This window comes from Polyodon spathula, unplaced genomic scaffold (assembly GCF_017654505.1).
Source record: "Polyodon spathula isolate WHYD16114869_AA unplaced genomic scaffold, ASM1765450v1 scaffolds_836, whole genome shotgun sequence".
In the NCBI taxonomy this organism is placed as follows: domain Eukaryota; kingdom Metazoa; phylum Chordata; class Actinopteri; order Acipenseriformes; family Polyodontidae; genus Polyodon; species Polyodon spathula.
The window spans coordinates 15,047-33,115 of record NW_024472323.1 but is presented as its reverse complement, the minus strand read 5'-3'; the positions used below and the strand labels follow the sequence as shown (position 1 = coordinate 33,115).

General features: G+C 44.6%; 1 protein-coding gene across 2 annotated transcripts in view; it reads right to left on the bottom strand.

Moving 5' to 3' along the window:
* stat6 (signal transducer and activator of transcription 6, interleukin-4 induced) overlaps positions 1-17,868 on the bottom strand; it is a 31,758-nt gene extending 13,890 nt beyond the window's left edge. Inside the window, exons 1-6 of one of the 2 annotated variants that reach the window (XM_041241943.1) lie at positions 10,520-10,556; positions 10,163-10,215; positions 7,407-7,551; positions 5,316-5,399; positions 2,335-2,578; positions 1,958-2,064 (exon numbers count right to left, since the gene is read on the bottom strand). In XM_041241943.1, coding sequence (XP_041097877.1) covers positions 1,958-2,064; positions 2,335-2,578; positions 5,316-5,399; positions 7,407-7,535 — 564 coding nt within the window. In that variant the 5' untranslated portion in view covers positions 7,536-7,551; positions 10,163-10,215; positions 10,520-10,556. Of the gene's footprint in view, positions 1-1,957; positions 2,065-2,334; positions 2,579-5,315; positions 5,400-7,406; positions 7,552-10,162; positions 10,216-10,519; positions 10,557-17,432 lie in introns of those variants that run through there. The other variant, XM_041241942.1, reaches the window with a different exon arrangement.
* Between the last annotated feature and the right edge of the window lie 201 nt (positions 17,869-18,069).

The following is an 18,069-nucleotide window of genomic DNA, read 5'->3' as shown; positions in this document are numbered from 1 at the left end:
AGAACAGCTGGAACACCAGAGTGTAACCTGCCTCCTGAAACACTGCCCCCAGTGGATGTGAGAAACACGACTGGACCATAATGCCATTTGAAATACTGGGTGAGAAATTTCAATAATCTCAAATTACGCTTGGGCTCCTATAAATAGGACTTTCTCCATAGTTAGTGCTTCTTCTCTTACACATTCTCCTGGGAGCAAAGGAATCCTCTCCACTCCCGATTCCTCTCAAACAACGCCTGTAATTATTTCACAGGCGCGTCATACCGGAACCTGGTCACCCTTAGGGGACACTGGCAACTGAAAACAAGGTAAAACCCCAGAAATCTAACCACCTCACTCTCTAACAGTTTCATATGACATGCACTCCCTTTTCCCTATCCAACAATACAACTATTATATCTCCATCAGTCGTTGCAGTTATCACACTGTGAAAGTAACAGCTGCCTTGGACTCACAAAGAAACAGGTGTTAAACTCCGGTGCAACTTCGTCATTTACATTTACAGAACTGAAGCAACCACAATGAACACTGGCCTCTTATTGATGAACAGCAACACTTTTTTTGTCAAATAATTTATTTTTAATACGTTTACTTTTATAAGTGAAAGCAAAATGCAGGGTTTGTGTCAAACGGTTTACACACCAAAATAAACGCAGTGGAAATGAGTGTTCTTTGTTGAAGGCTTTCCCTTTGTTTATCCAGCAACGAGACTGCGCTCCCCTGACTGCATGACTCCCCCTGCACACCACACAGGCGTGCCTTTACCACGGCAGACCCTCAGGGACCTCTGCGCTCCCCTGACTGCATGACTCCCCCCTGCACACCACACAGGCGTGCCTTTACCACGGCAGACCCTCAGGGACCTCTGCGCTCCCCTGACTGCATGACTCCCCCTGCACACCACACAGGCGTGCCTTTACCACGGCAGACCCTCAGGGACCTCTGCGCTCCCCTGACTGCATGACTCCCCCTGCACACCACACAGGCGTGCCTTTACCACGGCAGACCCTCAGGGACCTCTGCGCTCCCCTGACTGCATGACTCCCCCTGCACACCACACAGGCGTGCCTTTACCACGGCAGACCCTCAGGGACCTCTGCGCTCCCCTGACTGCATGACTCCCCCTGCACACCACACAGGCGTGCCTTTACCACACTGCAGACCCTCAGGGACCTCTGCGCTCCCCTGACTGCATGGCTCCCCCTGCACACCACACAGGCGTGCCTTTACCACGGCAGACCCTCAGGGACCTCTGCGCTCCCCTGACTGCATGACTCCCCCTGCACACCACACAGGCGTGCCTTTACCACGGCAGACCCTCAGGGACCTCTGCGCTCCCCTGACTGCATGACTCCCCCTGCACACCACACAGGCGTGCCTTTACCACGGCAGACCCTCAGGGACCTCTGCGCTCCCCTGACTGCATGGCTCCCCCTGCACACCACACAGGCGTGCCTTTACCACGGCAGACCCTCAGGGACCTCTGCGCTCCCCTGACTGCATGACTCCCCCTGCACACCACACAGGCGTGCCTTTACCACGGCAGACCCTCAGGGACCTCTGCGCTCCCCTGACTGCATGACTCCCCCTGCACACCACACAGGCGTGCCTTTACCACAGCAGACCCTCAGGGACCTCTGCGCTCCCCTGACTGCATGACTCCCCCTGCACACCACACAGGCGTGGCAGACCCTCAGGGACCTCTGCGCTCCCCTGACTGCACTCCCCCTGCACACCACACAGGCGTGCCTTTACCAGCACCCTCAGGGACCTCTGCGCTCCCCTGACTGCATGACTCCCCCTGCACACCACACAGGCGTGCCTTTACCACAGCAGACCCTCAGGGACCTCTGCGCTCCCCTGACTGCATGACTCCCCCTGCACACCACACAGGCGTGCCTTTACCTATAGAGATGACAGGAGAGCCCGTGAATGCTCTTTATATACAGAAACTCACCTCAGTGAATGCTTGGCTCTTTAACTCATCCTGCTGGATTCGATTCTGGAGGTTGTTGCAGCTCTTAGGTAGGTTCTGGTCCAGCATGCTGTTTTGTATCACCTGGGCTGGAAAACAAGACAAGCAAAAGTCCACATCATCCGAGCACTATGAGAAGGAGCATCTATAAAACAACAAAGTCAGGCACAGGCAAGTCAGGCTAGTGTCTTCAGTTGCTTCTGAAATAGCTACGCGTTAGACACTGTGGGATTACAAATAAAAGTCGACAACATTGTTTTGTTCCTGTTGCAACAACTTGGTGAACCAGTGTGGAGTCAAGGACTAATAGTCTGGTATAGCTCACGATTCTGAAGGTTGTGTTATAGTGCCCTTGGTACCTTGGAGGGAGTCGTAGTTCTGCTTTTCCCAGTTCATGCTCTCCTGGAGATGGTGAATCTCTTTGCGGCAGTTCTGAACCTCCCCGACCTTTAGAGCCAGCCTCTCAATGGCCCTGTGTCTCTCCCTGTCGTCACTCTGCTTCCCTCCTGCAGTTGAGTGTGTGGGCAGAGGGGAGGGGGCTGGCGACGGGGCTGGAGAGCCAGCCTGAGGGAGCTGTCCTGGGACCCCCAGACCTGGGAAGTTCTGCAGAAAGAGACACACATCCACCACAGTGCTGTCCATGAGATGAGAATCGTCAGGAGGTCTGAGCTGAGACTCGGAATTGCCTTTATGAAGTATTTATCGACAGGTATTAAACAGATCTATTCAATAATGTGTTGATTTCAAAACAAGAAAAGCTGTCCTTCCCTCACCTCTACAATTGAGTGCCAATCAATGACAATTAGCTGAGTGTTTTTTGGAAGCAAAATATCAATTTTTTACTGCTGTACTGAGGCAGTACAAATGTCAGCGCCCCAGATGAGAGGAAAATGAGTTTCCAATTCGGCTTTTAAAACACAAAGCGGAGATAACTGCCACTGCTTGGTACTCAATTGTAAAGGTGAGGGAAGGACAGCTTTTCTTCTTTTGAAATCAACACATTTCTGAATGGATTGATTTAATACCTGCTGATCAGTGCTTCTTAAAAAGCAATTCCGAGTATGAATATCAGCACACTCCGCACTGTCAGTAACACTGTGTATAACTGCTTCCACTATCTACCTTTAAACCCCACTACAGGACTGGGGACCCACTGTTTACTATGGTAGCCTGCCATTCTGTTATTACTCAAACCACTGCTTACTGGTCTCACTCAAGTCCTGCTCTCGAACAAACTCTTTCAGTAGACTACAGTTATTATTTCAGGCAAACAAGGGGTTGAAGTAGGACAATGGCAGTGCTGTGACATGTAACTCAGTACTAATGGGATTCTCTCATTCAAGTAATTGTATTGGGTTTATATACCTCACAACATGCCACAGCAAAGTCACTACCCCTTGATTAACACATTTTGTAAACCCCCTGGCTGCACCACTTCACTTAGCGGATTCTCAGCTCATATCAGTGAAGGGGTGTGATATTCTGTTTAAAGAGAATGATTAGACACGGTGGGTTTGGGTGTCATTTTTTTGTTTAGCTTTTATTTTACTGCAAAGCATTTTATTATTTTCTTCTATTAATTGTCAGAAGTCCAGGTTAAAACTATAAGAAACTTAGTCAAGTGTTTGGCTTATGCTTTCTTCAGGTGTACTGATTAAGAACTGCATATGTTGGTGTTCTTATATCAGCGAGGGATGACAGCAGCCCCTGTGAGAGATGCCATCATTAAACTGTTCATGGAAGGCTGAGGGAACTTGGCTTCAGGAGACTAGGTTTCAGGCCACTGCACGGCACACCAGGGGAGACTTGGGGCTTCATACAACAAAGCTGCCCAGGACTAGGTCTCCCGGTCTCCTGGACCCATTTCAAGACTCATGAAAAGTAGCTTATTGTTCCCTCCGCTTCAGAGAAGTTGGGAAATGTTCATAGAACACCCTGCAGTGTTTATGAGGATCACATTACACTGTCTTTGCTGAATCCCGTATTTTCTTCACTGCAGTGTTATATTTTAAGCCTGCTGCCAACTCACGCATCATGGGCAGGGCTGGGTTAAATTATTATGTTTAACGGGAAGCGTGTTCATTTGCTTCCCTTTACTGTTTTGCTACCACCACACTCAATTAACATTAATGTCACACTACTCGCTCTTAGCTGATCCACATTTTACCGGATGCAACTCTTGAATTTGTGCCAGTTTTGAAAAGGAGTATTGGCCACAGCGTTACTGGCCGTTTCAAATACAAAATGGGAAACGAAAACTGTAGACTCTTTTGTCATAACAGCAAGTTATCAGGAAATATGTTGTCCTTATCTCAATATATGCAGCCAAATAAGTGTAGCAAATAACAGAAGGACAGTACAGAGCACTTTCTGATGGAATTGTATTATTAACTGTGTCAGCAGAATCAGCAGACAGATTGTTTTTCAATGTAAACCCGGTTTAAGAAAGCTCTATGGTATCAGAGTGCCGCACATGGCCAAACTGGAACTCAGACACAAAGACAGCTTCCCCTACTTTGACAAGAATTTGTTTATTTGCATTTGGAACGAGAATTTCTCAGTCTGAAAGAAAACTACATGGAAACACACACAACGCTGTACTTGTTGTGTTTCTGCTTTTCGGCGTCACTCTCACACTTCCCAGGTGCTGCTTTGTAGACGTTTACCGGTTTTGATGTGCGTCACGTTCTCGCCGCAGCACAGATGATAAAAGCGGCACGTGACTCGGCCATAGGTCCAGTCATATGATCAGACAGTCCCGGCTCCTCCTACTCAATAGGACTTGGTAAAACACACACGTTTTTCTGACACACGCAACTTATTCATTTCTTAGATATCGTATTGTGAATTACAGGCACTGGGCTGCAGCCCCTAAAGCCCCTGTGTTAATCCAGCCCTGATTAAGGGTCATACATCAACTGTGGTATACATTTCTAAACTTGTGAGCCTTCGCCAAGATACAGAGAATTTCTCTGGTAAGGATCGCAGTGTATCCAGATCATCCTCCCTCTAGCATAATACGCACTCAGTTCAAACACAGCGCCAGCATTGTTGCAGGAGGAAGCATGACCTAGACACACTGCGACGCTTAGAAGGAAACATCTTTCTCCTGGCAAACGTTCCAGTGTAAAAGTTTTTAAAAAACGTAATTCCTGAATTGGGATTATGTTGAAAAAAATATTGCTGCGATACAGAAGACACGGCTATGAATCTCTTCTAAACACGCAGGGGGTTCTGGAGCACCTGAATGAGCACACTGAAGACCAGAACACTTGCCGCCTTGACTCGGTTTCTTACAGCTTTACCTCATGCTTGGTCCATATTCTTTAGAAAGTCTTACCCCCTGGTTCAGGAGGGCTCGCTCCCTCTTCAGGATCTCCTGCACTGCCCTGACAAGCTGCAGCGGCTGCATTTGGTACACAGTCTGAAACACACCCACAAACACAAGCACAATAACCCATGAGAACAGCTTGCATCGCAGTGATTCAGCATCAACAACATAGCTCAGTAACCCATTCCATCCCCTCACCACTCTCTATGTAAAGAAGAGTCTCCTTCAACAGCATGACTAGGTAACCCATTCCATCCCCTCACCACTCTCTGTGTGAAGAAGAGTCTCCTTCAACAACATGACTAGGTAACCCATTCCATCCCCTCACCGCTCTCTGTGTGAAGAGTCTCCTTCAACAACATGACTAGTTAACCCATTCCATCCCCTCACCTCTCAGTGTGAAGAGTCTCCTTCAACAACATGACTAAGTAACCCATTCCATCCCCTCACTACTCTCTGTGAAGAAGAGTCTCCTTCAACAACATGACTAGGTAACCCGTTCCATCCCCTCACCACTCTCTGTGTGAAGAACAGTCTCCTTCAGCAACATGACTAGGTAACCCATTCAATCCCCTCACCACTCCCTGTGTGAAGAAGAGTCTCCTTCAACAACATGACTAGGTAACCAATTCCATCCCCTCACCTCTCTGTGTGAAGAAGAGTCTCCTTCAACAACATGACTAGGTAACCCATTCCATCCCCTCACCACTCTCTGTGTGAAGAAGAGTCTCCTTCAACAACATGACTAGGTAACCCATTCCATCCCCTCACCACTCTCTGTGTGAAGAAGAGTCTCCTTCAACAACATGACTAGGTAACCCATTCCATCCCCTCACCACTCTCTGTGTGAAGAAGAGTCTCCTTCAGCAACATGACTAGGTAACCCATTCCATCCCCTCACCACTCTCTGTGTGAAGAAGAGTCTCCTTCAACAACATGACTAGGTAACCCATTCCATCCCCTCACCACTCTCTGTGTGAAGAAGAGTCTCCTTCAACAACATGACTAGGTAACCCATTCCATCCCCTCACCACTCTCTGTGTGAAGAAGAGTCTCCTTCAACAACATGACTAGGTAACCCATTCCATCCCCTCACCACTCTCTGTGTGAAGAAGAGTCTCCTTCAACAACATGACTAGGTAACCCATTCCATCCCCTCACCACTCTCTGTGTGAAGAAGAGTCTCCTTCAACAACATGACTAGGTAACCCATTCCATCCCCTCACCACTCTCTGTGTGAAGAAGAGTCTCCTTCAACAACATGACTAGGTAACCCATTCCATCCCCTCACCACTCTCATCATGACTAGGCAGCCCTGTGAAGAAGAGTCTCCTTCAACAACATGACTAGGTAACCCATTCCATCCCCTCACCACTCTCTGTGTGAAGAAGAGTCTCCTTCAACAACATGACTAGGCAACCCATTCCATCCCCTCACCACTCTCTGTGTGAAGAAGAGTCTCCTTCAACAACATGACTAGGTAACCCATTCCATCCCCTCACCACTCTCTGTGTGAAGAAGAGTCTCCTTCAACAACATGACTAGGTAACCCATTCCATCCCCTCACCACTCTCTGTGTGAAGAAGAGTCTCCTTCAACAACATGACTAGGTAACCCATTCCATCCCCTCACCACTCTCTGTGTGAAGAAGAGTCTCCTTCAACAACATGACTAGGTAACCCATTCCATCCCCTCACCACTCTCTGTGTGAAGAAGAGTCTCCTTCAACAACATGACTAGCTAACCCATTCCATCCCCTCACCACTCTCTGTGTGAAGAAGAGTCTCCTTCATCAACATGACTAGGTAACCCATTCCATCCCCTCACCACTCTCTGTGTGAAGAAGAGTCTCCTTCATCAACATGACTAGGTAACCCATTCCATCCCCTCACCACTCTCTGTGAAGAAGAGTCTCCTTCAACAACATGACTAGGTAACCCGTTCCATCCCCTCACCACTCTCTGTGTGAAGAAGAGTCTCCTTCCCTCTGTCCTGCACTTTGTCAACTCCTTTTAAGATTTCAGACTTCCATCAATTCCTGTTTGTTCTAAATAAATTTGGCTCCCTTCTCTTCGCAAAGCTTTAGCTGGAGTCTCGTACCATGTTGGAGGCAATGTGCTGGAGTCTCATTCTCTCCACTATGTTGTGGTTGTGCTCCGCTAGTCTCAGGAGCTGGTTCATGATGTGAGACAGCAGGATCAAAGCCTTGCCTTCTGTGGTGGGGTCCATCAGGTCCAGATCATCCCTGCAATGAGAACAGAAGAACATTTACCAACAAGAGGAGGCCCTCTGACCCATCGGTGCTCAGCCGGTTCCTAGCGGCTGACTGATGCCAAAACTTGACTCAAGTCAGGATCTGAATAAACAATGTGGCTAGATAAACCACTCCGTACACCCAGTGTAAAGAAATGTCTCCACTGTGTTGTCCTCTGGTCCTGGTTTCTGTGTTGCATTGGCTAGGGTTAACTTCGTCAACTCCTTTTACATTTTTAAGTTCTCCTGTTAAAGACTGCAATCCCCCTGTCTAATTCTTACTTCTAATCAGATTCAGTTCCCTCAATCTGCAGAGCTCCTTCATTTAAGCCCCGGGGGCTGCTCTTTGTTGGACTCTGTCCAAGGCAGTGTCCTTTTTATAATGCAGGGACCACAACTGAAAACAGTAATCAAAGTGCAGGCTCCCCAGTGCACTGCAAACTCATCATTACCTATATTGCATTGTATTCTGTACCTTCGACTATAAAACTAAATACAACCAGGTTAAAGGAAGGTATGCCAGGTGCGAATGCTTTCAGAAAACGGGAAGGCATGGTCCAAAGATTGCAATCAATAGCTGTCTTTGTGGGTGGATCAAATATAACCTTTACTTCTTAAAAAGGAGGATATTTGCATATTTACCTTGATACCCATGTACGCTATACTGCTAATGCATGCTCAGTAAACCCACGCATGCTCAGTATGTATGCTCAGTACGCATGCTCAGTATGTATGCTCGGTACGCATGCTCAGTATGTATGCTCGGTACGCATGCTCAGTATGTATGCTCGGTACGCATGCTCAGTATGTATGCTCGGTACGCATGCTCAGTATGTATGCTCGGTACGCATGCTCAGTATGTATGCTCGGTACGCATGCTCAGTATGTATGCTCGGTACGCATGCTCAGTATGTATGCTCGGTACGCATGCTCAGTATGTATGCTCGGTACGCATGCTCAGTATGTATGCTCGGTACGCATGCTCAGTATGTATGCTCGGTACGCATGCTCAGTATGTATGCTCGGTACGCATGCTCAGTATGTATGCTCGGTACGCATGCTCAGTATGTATGCTCGGTACGCATGCTCAGTATGTATGCTCGGTACGCATGCTCAGTATGTATGCTCGGTACGCATGCTCAGTATGTATGCTCGGTACGCATGCTCAGTATGTATGCTCGGTACGCATGCTCAGTATGTATGCTCGGTACGCATGCTCAGTATGTATGTTGAAGTTTCACATGTTATTACCACATATTTACTTCTACAAGTCATTACGTGACACTAGCGTGGTACATTCGCTATAAAGACACAAATACAACATCACAAAATCATTCATTCAAAACAAACAAGGCAGCTTGTCAAGCAGCGGCAACAACAGAAAGTTGGAAGTCCACTAAAAGAGATGAAACTTTGCCTTATTTAGTTGAAAGAAGGAAACATGGCCGACAACAGATTGTTTTCGATGATGTCATAAATCACCTAGCAACGATTCTTAACAGAGACAGTGGATATGTTGGTGGGCTTGTGTGCGTTTTACTGATACACATCACTGAACAACGACGAAAATGGCAGCATTTTCTGACTATTTTAGGAAATTAGAGGGATCACCTAAGAAAAGATACAGTAAAAAAATAAATATAATTGGTAATCAAGATCCGTGTGCTATTTCCGAGCAAAGATGGAGCTGGGACATGCAATTATTGCAAAGGGTGTTTTTTTGGACATAATAAATTATAAGATAAGTACATCTAGCCCACACACCCTCAGAGATCTGAGATACTACAAGGACTGGAGTTTTACACGCAGTTTATCTGTGGGTGGGTTAAGAGGGCAAGACACGCATCCCAAACAACCTCTGTGTCACTAAAACTCGGGTGAGTAACCTTTACTGATGCTCCTTTTCATTATCTTACTTGTGATACCATGTTACGTTTACACAAAAATGAAAAAGACCCAAACACTATAACAAAACAGAAAGCAAGTTTACAAAGGGTTATTATCTCTTTTGACATTTGCTAAGACGTGAAACCTTTTCTAGTCCTCTTTGCGATAACTGGGCATTCTGCGTGTTACAAAATCAAACACAAACTAATATACTGAAGTATTTATTAAAAAATGTTTTAAAGGATTTAATCATTAAAAATAAATGTTGCTCACATTATATTCTTATATTAGTGTAACTTATGTATATTATATTGCTGGAAAATGAAATGTCGTCAACATACTCTTGAGGACAAGTAGCTGCACTCCTTCAGGTCTGCCCTTGATGAATTGCTAGCCACTTGCTAATATTCCTTGTGTTGTCTTTTATTTTTTCTCCCTGCGTGTGTATAACCCTTGGCAACCTATAAAATGAAATGCTGTCTCACCGTTTTAAATAAAAGCAAACTGAACTTTATTGAAGGTCTGAAACAACGTTAAGTCAGCTTGAGACGCACGATAAGGATCACGTGGCTTGAAACGTCATTAGAGAACTCCACAGTTTGTTCACAGCATTGCCTGCATTCCCAAACTCAACACTGAGAAGCAGCAATCTCAAAATTGTTCCTAAACTCAGTGTTGAGAGCTAGTGTGACTCAACGCTGACTCAATGAACTCACCGACTCTCAGAGCTGCTCAACAGAAAGAGACACCCACAACCGCGATCAAGCTGCTAAATAAAAATGATGAATGGCATTTAATTATAGATACTGATACTGCAATCCGCTGTCAAAATGGTAATTTTTAATACGCACACACACACATATATAAATATGTAACTACAACCCATATATAAGATAGATAGATAGATAGATAGATAGATAGATAGATAGATAGATAGATAGATAGATAGATAGATAGATAGATTTTACGAATGCAGCATATTTAATAAAAACTTGTATTTAAGATTTTGTAATGTTCTTTTTAGATTCTGAAGCTGCAGGCCGATATGCAGAATCGCTCATTCTAAATTTTACCTTCTAGTTTAGGAATCCAATGAAGTGTTCCTAAATACCCAAAAGTGTTGTGGCAAACCGGTCTCTTTACACCTGCAGTAGTGGCACAGAAAGTAACAGGTTGGTATTTCCTGTTAGTTGTTAAAACACAAAGATCCACTCACAAGCCAAAGCAAGTTTCATTAGACCCAGCAATCAGCAGCTTCATTTAGTGTTTTAGTACAACAGCCTCTCGTCAGTTTGGCTGATGTCTTTTATGTGGATGACGCATAAGAAAGCCTAAAAGTAAACAGTAAAGCCTCCATTCTCTCTGCACAAGCAACTTTGCAATGCCATGTACAATAAAAATAAACTGCCATTTCCACTGAGTCAGATTAAATCAAACAGTCCCTTGATGTAGCCATATCTCCCCAGAATGACAGTTAGCTGTTGGTAGATTTGCAATTCACACATGTGGAGTAGGGTTATCTCTTCATAATGATAATGGGACATTGTGACGAAGTGCCCGCCCCTGTGTGTATTTTCTGTATGTTGTGTGTTTAATGTTGGTGCTTTGGTACACGGGATATAAACGGGTCTGTGTAACACGAGTGTTTAAAATGTATATTTGTACTTAGGCATGAGGATTGCACAGCACTTCAAGTGCAAGTAAAAAGTAATAATATGTGAGCACGGGGAATTGCACTTTATTAATTCACATGCAGTTGTACCGCGACTCCAATTGAATGATTGATTAGCAGTCGAGTTTCGGAACAGCTGCATAAAAACAGCATGTTTTCACTCACTCGGGGTTGGGTGTTCGGTGAGTGGAGAACGGGAGAGAGAGGAGGAGAAATCGTTTACAACAATTGCTATTGCGTGCTGGTGGGACCAGCACGATACTTGTTTATTTAGAAACTCACCGTGTTTGTCAGTGTGTCTGTCCGTGCACCGTTTTGTTAAGTCTAGTCCGTTTTTGTTTGTCTCTTATTTTGGCGTAGAGTGCTGTGTTTCTGTTTGTTTAAACCTTTTATTTACAGTAAACCGGCACAAGCTGGCGCCATCCTCTTTCATTTCATCCTGTCTGTTGTGTATTTCATTCCTTCCTGGTTCTGACACCGCCCATTTCGGCCGACTCTGTGACAGACATGCATTTAAGGGAAGGGAGAAAGGATTTTGCGCATTGCAGTGGCAGAGAAGTAAGCTGTTTGATGTAAGTCTTCCTAACATGCATACTGTAGCCACACATGCCAGCAGTCTATATGGTCAGGACAGTCCCAATTTCCTGGCACATCTCCCGCGTCCCGATGCATAGGAAGAAAGTCCTGATATTTACATGTAGAAAAAAAAAAAATATTCTGCACAGTAGAGTTAAGTGAGAACCACACGCTCTGCTCTTCGTGCGACTGACACATCAGCTGATTTCTAACTTATACAAACGTGAGAAGGCTTCATTATGTCTATTTGTCATGATGGTTGTGTGGTGTTGAGTTTGGGGGGGGGGGGGGGGGGGTACGGCTATTATTATATAATGGAGTGTTTTTTGCGTCTGACCCCTCCCGTGTGTATAATGCCATTTGAACACTCCGGAAATCCATAAATAAGATTTTGGATCTAAACAAAGGAGGGTATATTTTTATGTTGCTTTGCTGCTTTCCCAATCTGTGGATGAAAGAAAAGTATATAAAATCGATTTTTTTTTTACATTTATTTTATTGTTTCATTTATTTCTTTATGGATTTATTTAATGATGTCAGTGAATAAACACAGTGCAAGCCCGGCTTCCCTGCTTCCCCTGCCAGCTCAATAACTGTCACTCACAAACACTACCAAGCCATCTGAATAATGCAAAGGCACAAAACACCCAGGCCAGGTCTCCTCCCTGGTGCATGCCCTTTACCTGCCAACTAACAGTTATACAACTATACTGTGGGTTCACGAGAGGCAACAGCAATACATTGCAATACACTGCAACACACTGCAATACACTGCAACACACAGCAACACACTGCAACACACTGCAATACACTGCAATACACTGCAACGCACTGCAATACACTGCAACGCACTGCAACACACTGCAATACACTGCAACACACTGCAACACACTGCAACACACTGCAACACACTGCAACACACACACTGCAACACACTGCAACACACTGCAATGCAACACTGCACACTGCACACTGCAACACACTGCAACACACTGCAACACACTGCAATACACAGCAATACACTGCAACACACTGCAACACACTGCAATACACTGCAACACACTGCAACACACTGCAACACACTGCAACACACTGCAACACACTGCAACACACTGCAACACACTGCAACACACTGCAACACACTGCAATACACTGCAACACACTGCAATACACACTGCAATACACAGCAACACACTGCAACGCACTGCATCACACTGCAACACACTGCAATACACTGCAGGCATAGCGTTAGGTAATTTAAAACAGCAACATATAATTAGGTTTGTAGCAACAGGGAAGACACTGACTCAGGTATATATGAGCATCACTGCCTGGATAATTCATGAATACCCACTCTGTATACCTCTGCATTGTAATACGCTCAAAAACGAAAGAACAATGCTACACAATAACCTTACCAAGTTTCATAAAAATAAAAAAAAGATATCAATTACATATACATTCTACATACAGGCTAACTTCAATATAACAAACACCCGTTTTTATCAACAGCAACGATCGTTTTTTTCTATGCAAATTAGCCTTATTAGAACGATCACGTTCTAATAAGGGCAGCGAGTGATTGGCTGTGCCAGTCCTCAATCAGGGGCAGCCGGTTCCTGGAGCGGGACGCCTCGTTCAGTAAGGCTAGCGCTCGCCCTGTGTGGCATCTTTTATTTGTAGTTTTTGTACCGTGTTTTATTTCGCCTTTTGTGCTTCTCCTGTATGTGTCCTCTGATAGCGTCAAATGACCTGTGTTTACTTTCCATTTTGTGTTTAATAAATCCTGCGTGCCTGTGCCAGCGTTTCAGCTCCAGCTCCCATGCCTCTCCGTCTTGCAATGCGGTTACCCACACACGTGACACGAGGACCTTCTCACAATACCCTTACAATGCTGATCAATGTGAAGGAATCTTCATAAAAGTGCTATATATTGATGTTCAATTCAAATTTGCCGCTTTGTCACTATTCTGATGCAGAGAAATGCCAAACCCTATTACACTGAACACCCTGATATAACGATCATCTCTCCAGGTGCCATGGGGGTTTGTTATAGTGAAGTTAGCATATCATTTTATATATATATATATATATATATATATATATATATATATATATATATATATATATATATATATATATAGATAGAGAGAGAGAGAGAGAGAGAGAGATTAGATTCGATTCGATTCGATTTCCACCAGCAGCAGATCTGACTGAAAATGTGAATATATTATACTGTAAGGGGAATACTGGAGGCTGCTGAGTTAATGATCAACTATAACGTCTTCTCATAAAACTATTAGTGCCTACATTTGTAAACAGCAGTGTTTGCTGTTACAGCAGGGTCTTCACAGGGCAGTGCTGCACATGATTTGTATAGCGGAGCTGTGAAGCCAACGCAATGACGACAAAAAGTTTGTGATGACAAGATCAGAATGCAGCTATTAATCCGAGTTGCAAGCAGCGGTACATCGAGATAACGCAATTCTCCTGTCAATTTCCTTCCAAGATCAACACTGCATTTTAAAATCTTTAAAAAAAACAACGACACACTCTGTACATCAGAGGTTCTCACCCTGTGGCGATCGTTTTAATAATGCAGTAATTAGGGCTTAGGGCCCCCAATCAGCCAGCACCGCCACTGTCTAGAAGTCGAATGGATTCTGTACAGCAGTGTATCCCTGCCGCGGCTGAGACAGGGTTTGTATGCCTGCTGCCCAGCTGGTGGATTTGAAGTGCTGTGGCAAGATATAACAGAGAGAGAGAGAGAGAGAGAGAGAGAGAGAGAGAGAGAGAGAGAGAGAGAGAGAGAGAGAGAGAGAGAGAAGCCATTCGGGTATTTCCACTCAAGCTTGGGCAAGTTTAAAGATAATATCTCTGATTTCTGCCAAATGTGCCAGCTTTCTACACAGCTTCCTAATAGGGCATTTGCAAACACTGATAAAGTAACCACCCCCACTACTAGATCACAAACCAAGAAGTCTCGGCCAGGCCTGGGACTGCTGCTGCAGCTGAGCTTTCTGAGATCCAAGGAGATCTCAATCCCAGCGGCGATTCCCAGGCCTGTCCTGCCCTGACTGTGTGTGAATGCATGTGGGGTAGCTGCCCTGACTGTGTGTGAATGCATGTGGGGTACATACTAGGGGTTTGTAATATTACTCGAGCGCTCGTAATCATTATAATTACTCAAGCACTAATTTATTACTCAAGTACTTGAAAAAATTGAAATAATATCTCTTCATGACTGTAAGTTCAATATATTGTAGCAAGCCAGTCAGTTCCGGTTGGCAGACTTTGTTTCATCTGGTCCTGTGCATTCACGCTATCTGTATTGTTCGGGGACGGGACCGTACAGCTAGATTCAGTAGTGTGGGGGTGTGTTCGTGTGTGTGAGCCGCTCTTTGGTGCAGACCATGTCATCTAGATGCCCTTGCTCTGCACCCCCCCCCCCCCCCCCCCACAAAAGTAGTGTGTATGTGCGTGTGGAGCAGAGTGAGAAACTGAGCGAGTGTTTCGGATAGAGACAGGAGGAAGGATTTATTGTTTTTGTTGTCCTGACCCAGACTCTGTTTAATTAATAAAGTAGTTTTGTTCGCGCCTGAATCCCATCTCCTGCTTTGAGCCTCAAGACCAGAGGTCGTTACAATGTTTTATTCACATATACCACCTTAACATTAGCCACGGAAGTCATTTTGACGAGTTTAGGTTTTCAAATTTAAATTAGTCTGCGGGTCTGAACGTTATGCGGTTGAACGTTTATGACTTTTCCTGAATAAATAGCTCACAGGCGTTTGAAAAGCAGGATCACGAAAGTAAGGAAGTTATAACCCAGCCCACCTAGCAACAAAGCCTTTAATCTTTACTGATTTGAATCCTTAGCAGTCCACTTACTCAGAACTTGTCAGGCGTGTCAAGTCCAATAGATTTTCGCACACGCTGTTTCATTTTTTTTTCAGAGTAAAACAGGTTTACAAAGGAACTGAATCGCCACAGCACACCCAGTACTGTATCTCCTGCCAAGCCCCACCCCTTGTTGGCTGTATTTTTCACATACCTCTTTATAGACGTGCATACTGATAAATCCTCTCCTGATCACTCATTTTATCACCAAACTCCTCAATAATGTGATCCAAGTCATTATTGTTTTACTGTAACATCTCAAAAAGCTCTGCAGATGTCTGTGATATTCTTTGAGCGCTGGATGCAGAAGCAGCTCTCTCCTTGGTTTGTGTCGCAGTTATCACTGTGGTGCATGGGGATATCAGATACGCCCTTTTTTTCGGCTTCATTCAGCTCCTATCGGTCTCACTCGGCCATTGAAAGGTTTTCTTGGCTTTTTTTCCCAGAGAAAAAACGACTAGAGACCTGTGCGTGACATCTTTTTGATGATGCTGGACAGGGTCCAACATTGGACTGAAAAGGGAAAATTGTAATGTCGGACCTGGTCCGACATAGGACCTGAAAGGGTTAATACAAGTTTTTATTTCGAATAAATAATTAGGTACATAAATGACGGACATTGACAAAATGTTTTTGGTTTCTTTTAAATCACTCGATCACTCATCCTTGACCATGACACGCTTGAGTGAAGCACATGCACTTAATCACCTAATTAGTGAGACTGTTGATTGGACACTGGATATGGAGTGATTTGAGCTGTTGAACTGCAAGCTTGAATAAAAGCAATTAAGAAAAAAAAGAAAAAAAACAATATTCCACGTCTGTCAAGAGAGCAGCGCCTTCGTGCGATCGGCATTTTGGACGCTGGACTAGGGCAGCGTGCTGTGGCTCGCCGTCTTGGGCGCTCACAGCCAGCAATTTCAAACCTGGCGAGACGGTATAACCAGACACACTCTGTCAATGACAGGCTGCCAACCGGGAGACCAAGAGTCACAACACCTGCCCGAGATCGACAGATCATTCTGCAGCATCTTTGTGATGTCAACTGTTAACCAGCTCAATAAAAAGTCACTGCATCTGCTCTAAAACAGAATTTGTCATTTTTCAATCACATCTAGTGATATATATATATATATATATATATATATATATATATATATATATATATATATATATATATATATATATAGACACACACACACACACACACACACACACAAAATCATGTTGTTCTCTCTACTGGACCTGGCAGCCATCAATTCCTTTGTTTTATACAAGGAATGCAACAGTAAAAAATATTATTAGGAGAGATTTCATCTTGAAGCTAGCCACAGCGCTTCGGCAGAAACATTTCAATCAGAAAACTGCAAAGCTGCAGAGTGCTGTAGCAGCTCAGCCTGGATTCAGTGTGGCACCAAGAAACACAAGCAAGAGCTAACACACGTTACTTTCATTTTAAACAAAAAACTACTTTAGTTTTTACCATTTTGTTTGTACATATACCTGTTAACACACTAGTTTCTTTTAAAATGTGTTTTGTAATTTTTTTAAGTTAGAAAATAAACCCTTTATGTTTAATTGTTCACTGAAATACAGTGTTTCGGCCGTGTAGATTTTTGAAATGATGTGCCTGAATAAAACTTTTGAGTTGTATCCGAGTTTGTCTTTCATTTTAATATTGATGTGATTGATTATTAATGACGGGTGCTGGCGGTTTTACTTTTGAGTATAGCCACGGCGGTTCTAGTGTTATCGTGGGAATTTTTGTGGCGCACATGTAGAATAACATTGCCTGGCATTAGGTTCGACTGGTGGAAATTCCCACCCCTAATACATACCATGGTTGCTCCTCCAGCCAGCTGGCCAGGTAGTGGCGCACCTCGATGGGGAAGCTGGCGGGGTACAGGCTGTTCAAGGTTTCAGTCGGTAAGCGCTGCACTTTCTTCCACAGCGCCATCTTCAGGCTGGAAAACACACAACAGAAAATCCCTTTTCAATACACACCATAATCTAATAAGCTAATGTTAATACCACGTTTCATGACAATTTAATAAGCAGCTTCCCAGAGGTAAGCAAAAGTGTGACACGCAGAGGGGTAAATGTACGGACAGGCAGTCACGTGTCAGTGAATAAACACAGTGCAAGCCCGGCTTCCCTGCTTCCCCTGCCAGCTCAATAACTGTCACTCACAAACACTGCCAAGCCATCTGAATAATGCAAAGGCACAAAACACCCAGGCCAGGTCTCCTCCCTGGTGCATGCCCTTTACCTGTTATAGTTATACAACTATACTGTGGGGTCACGAGGGGCAACAGCAATACACTGCAACACACTGCAATACACTGCAACACACTGCAACGCACTGCAACACACTGCAACACACTGCAACACACTGCAACACACTGCAACACACTGCAACACACTGCAACACACTGCAACACACTGCAACACACTGCAACACACTGCAACACACTG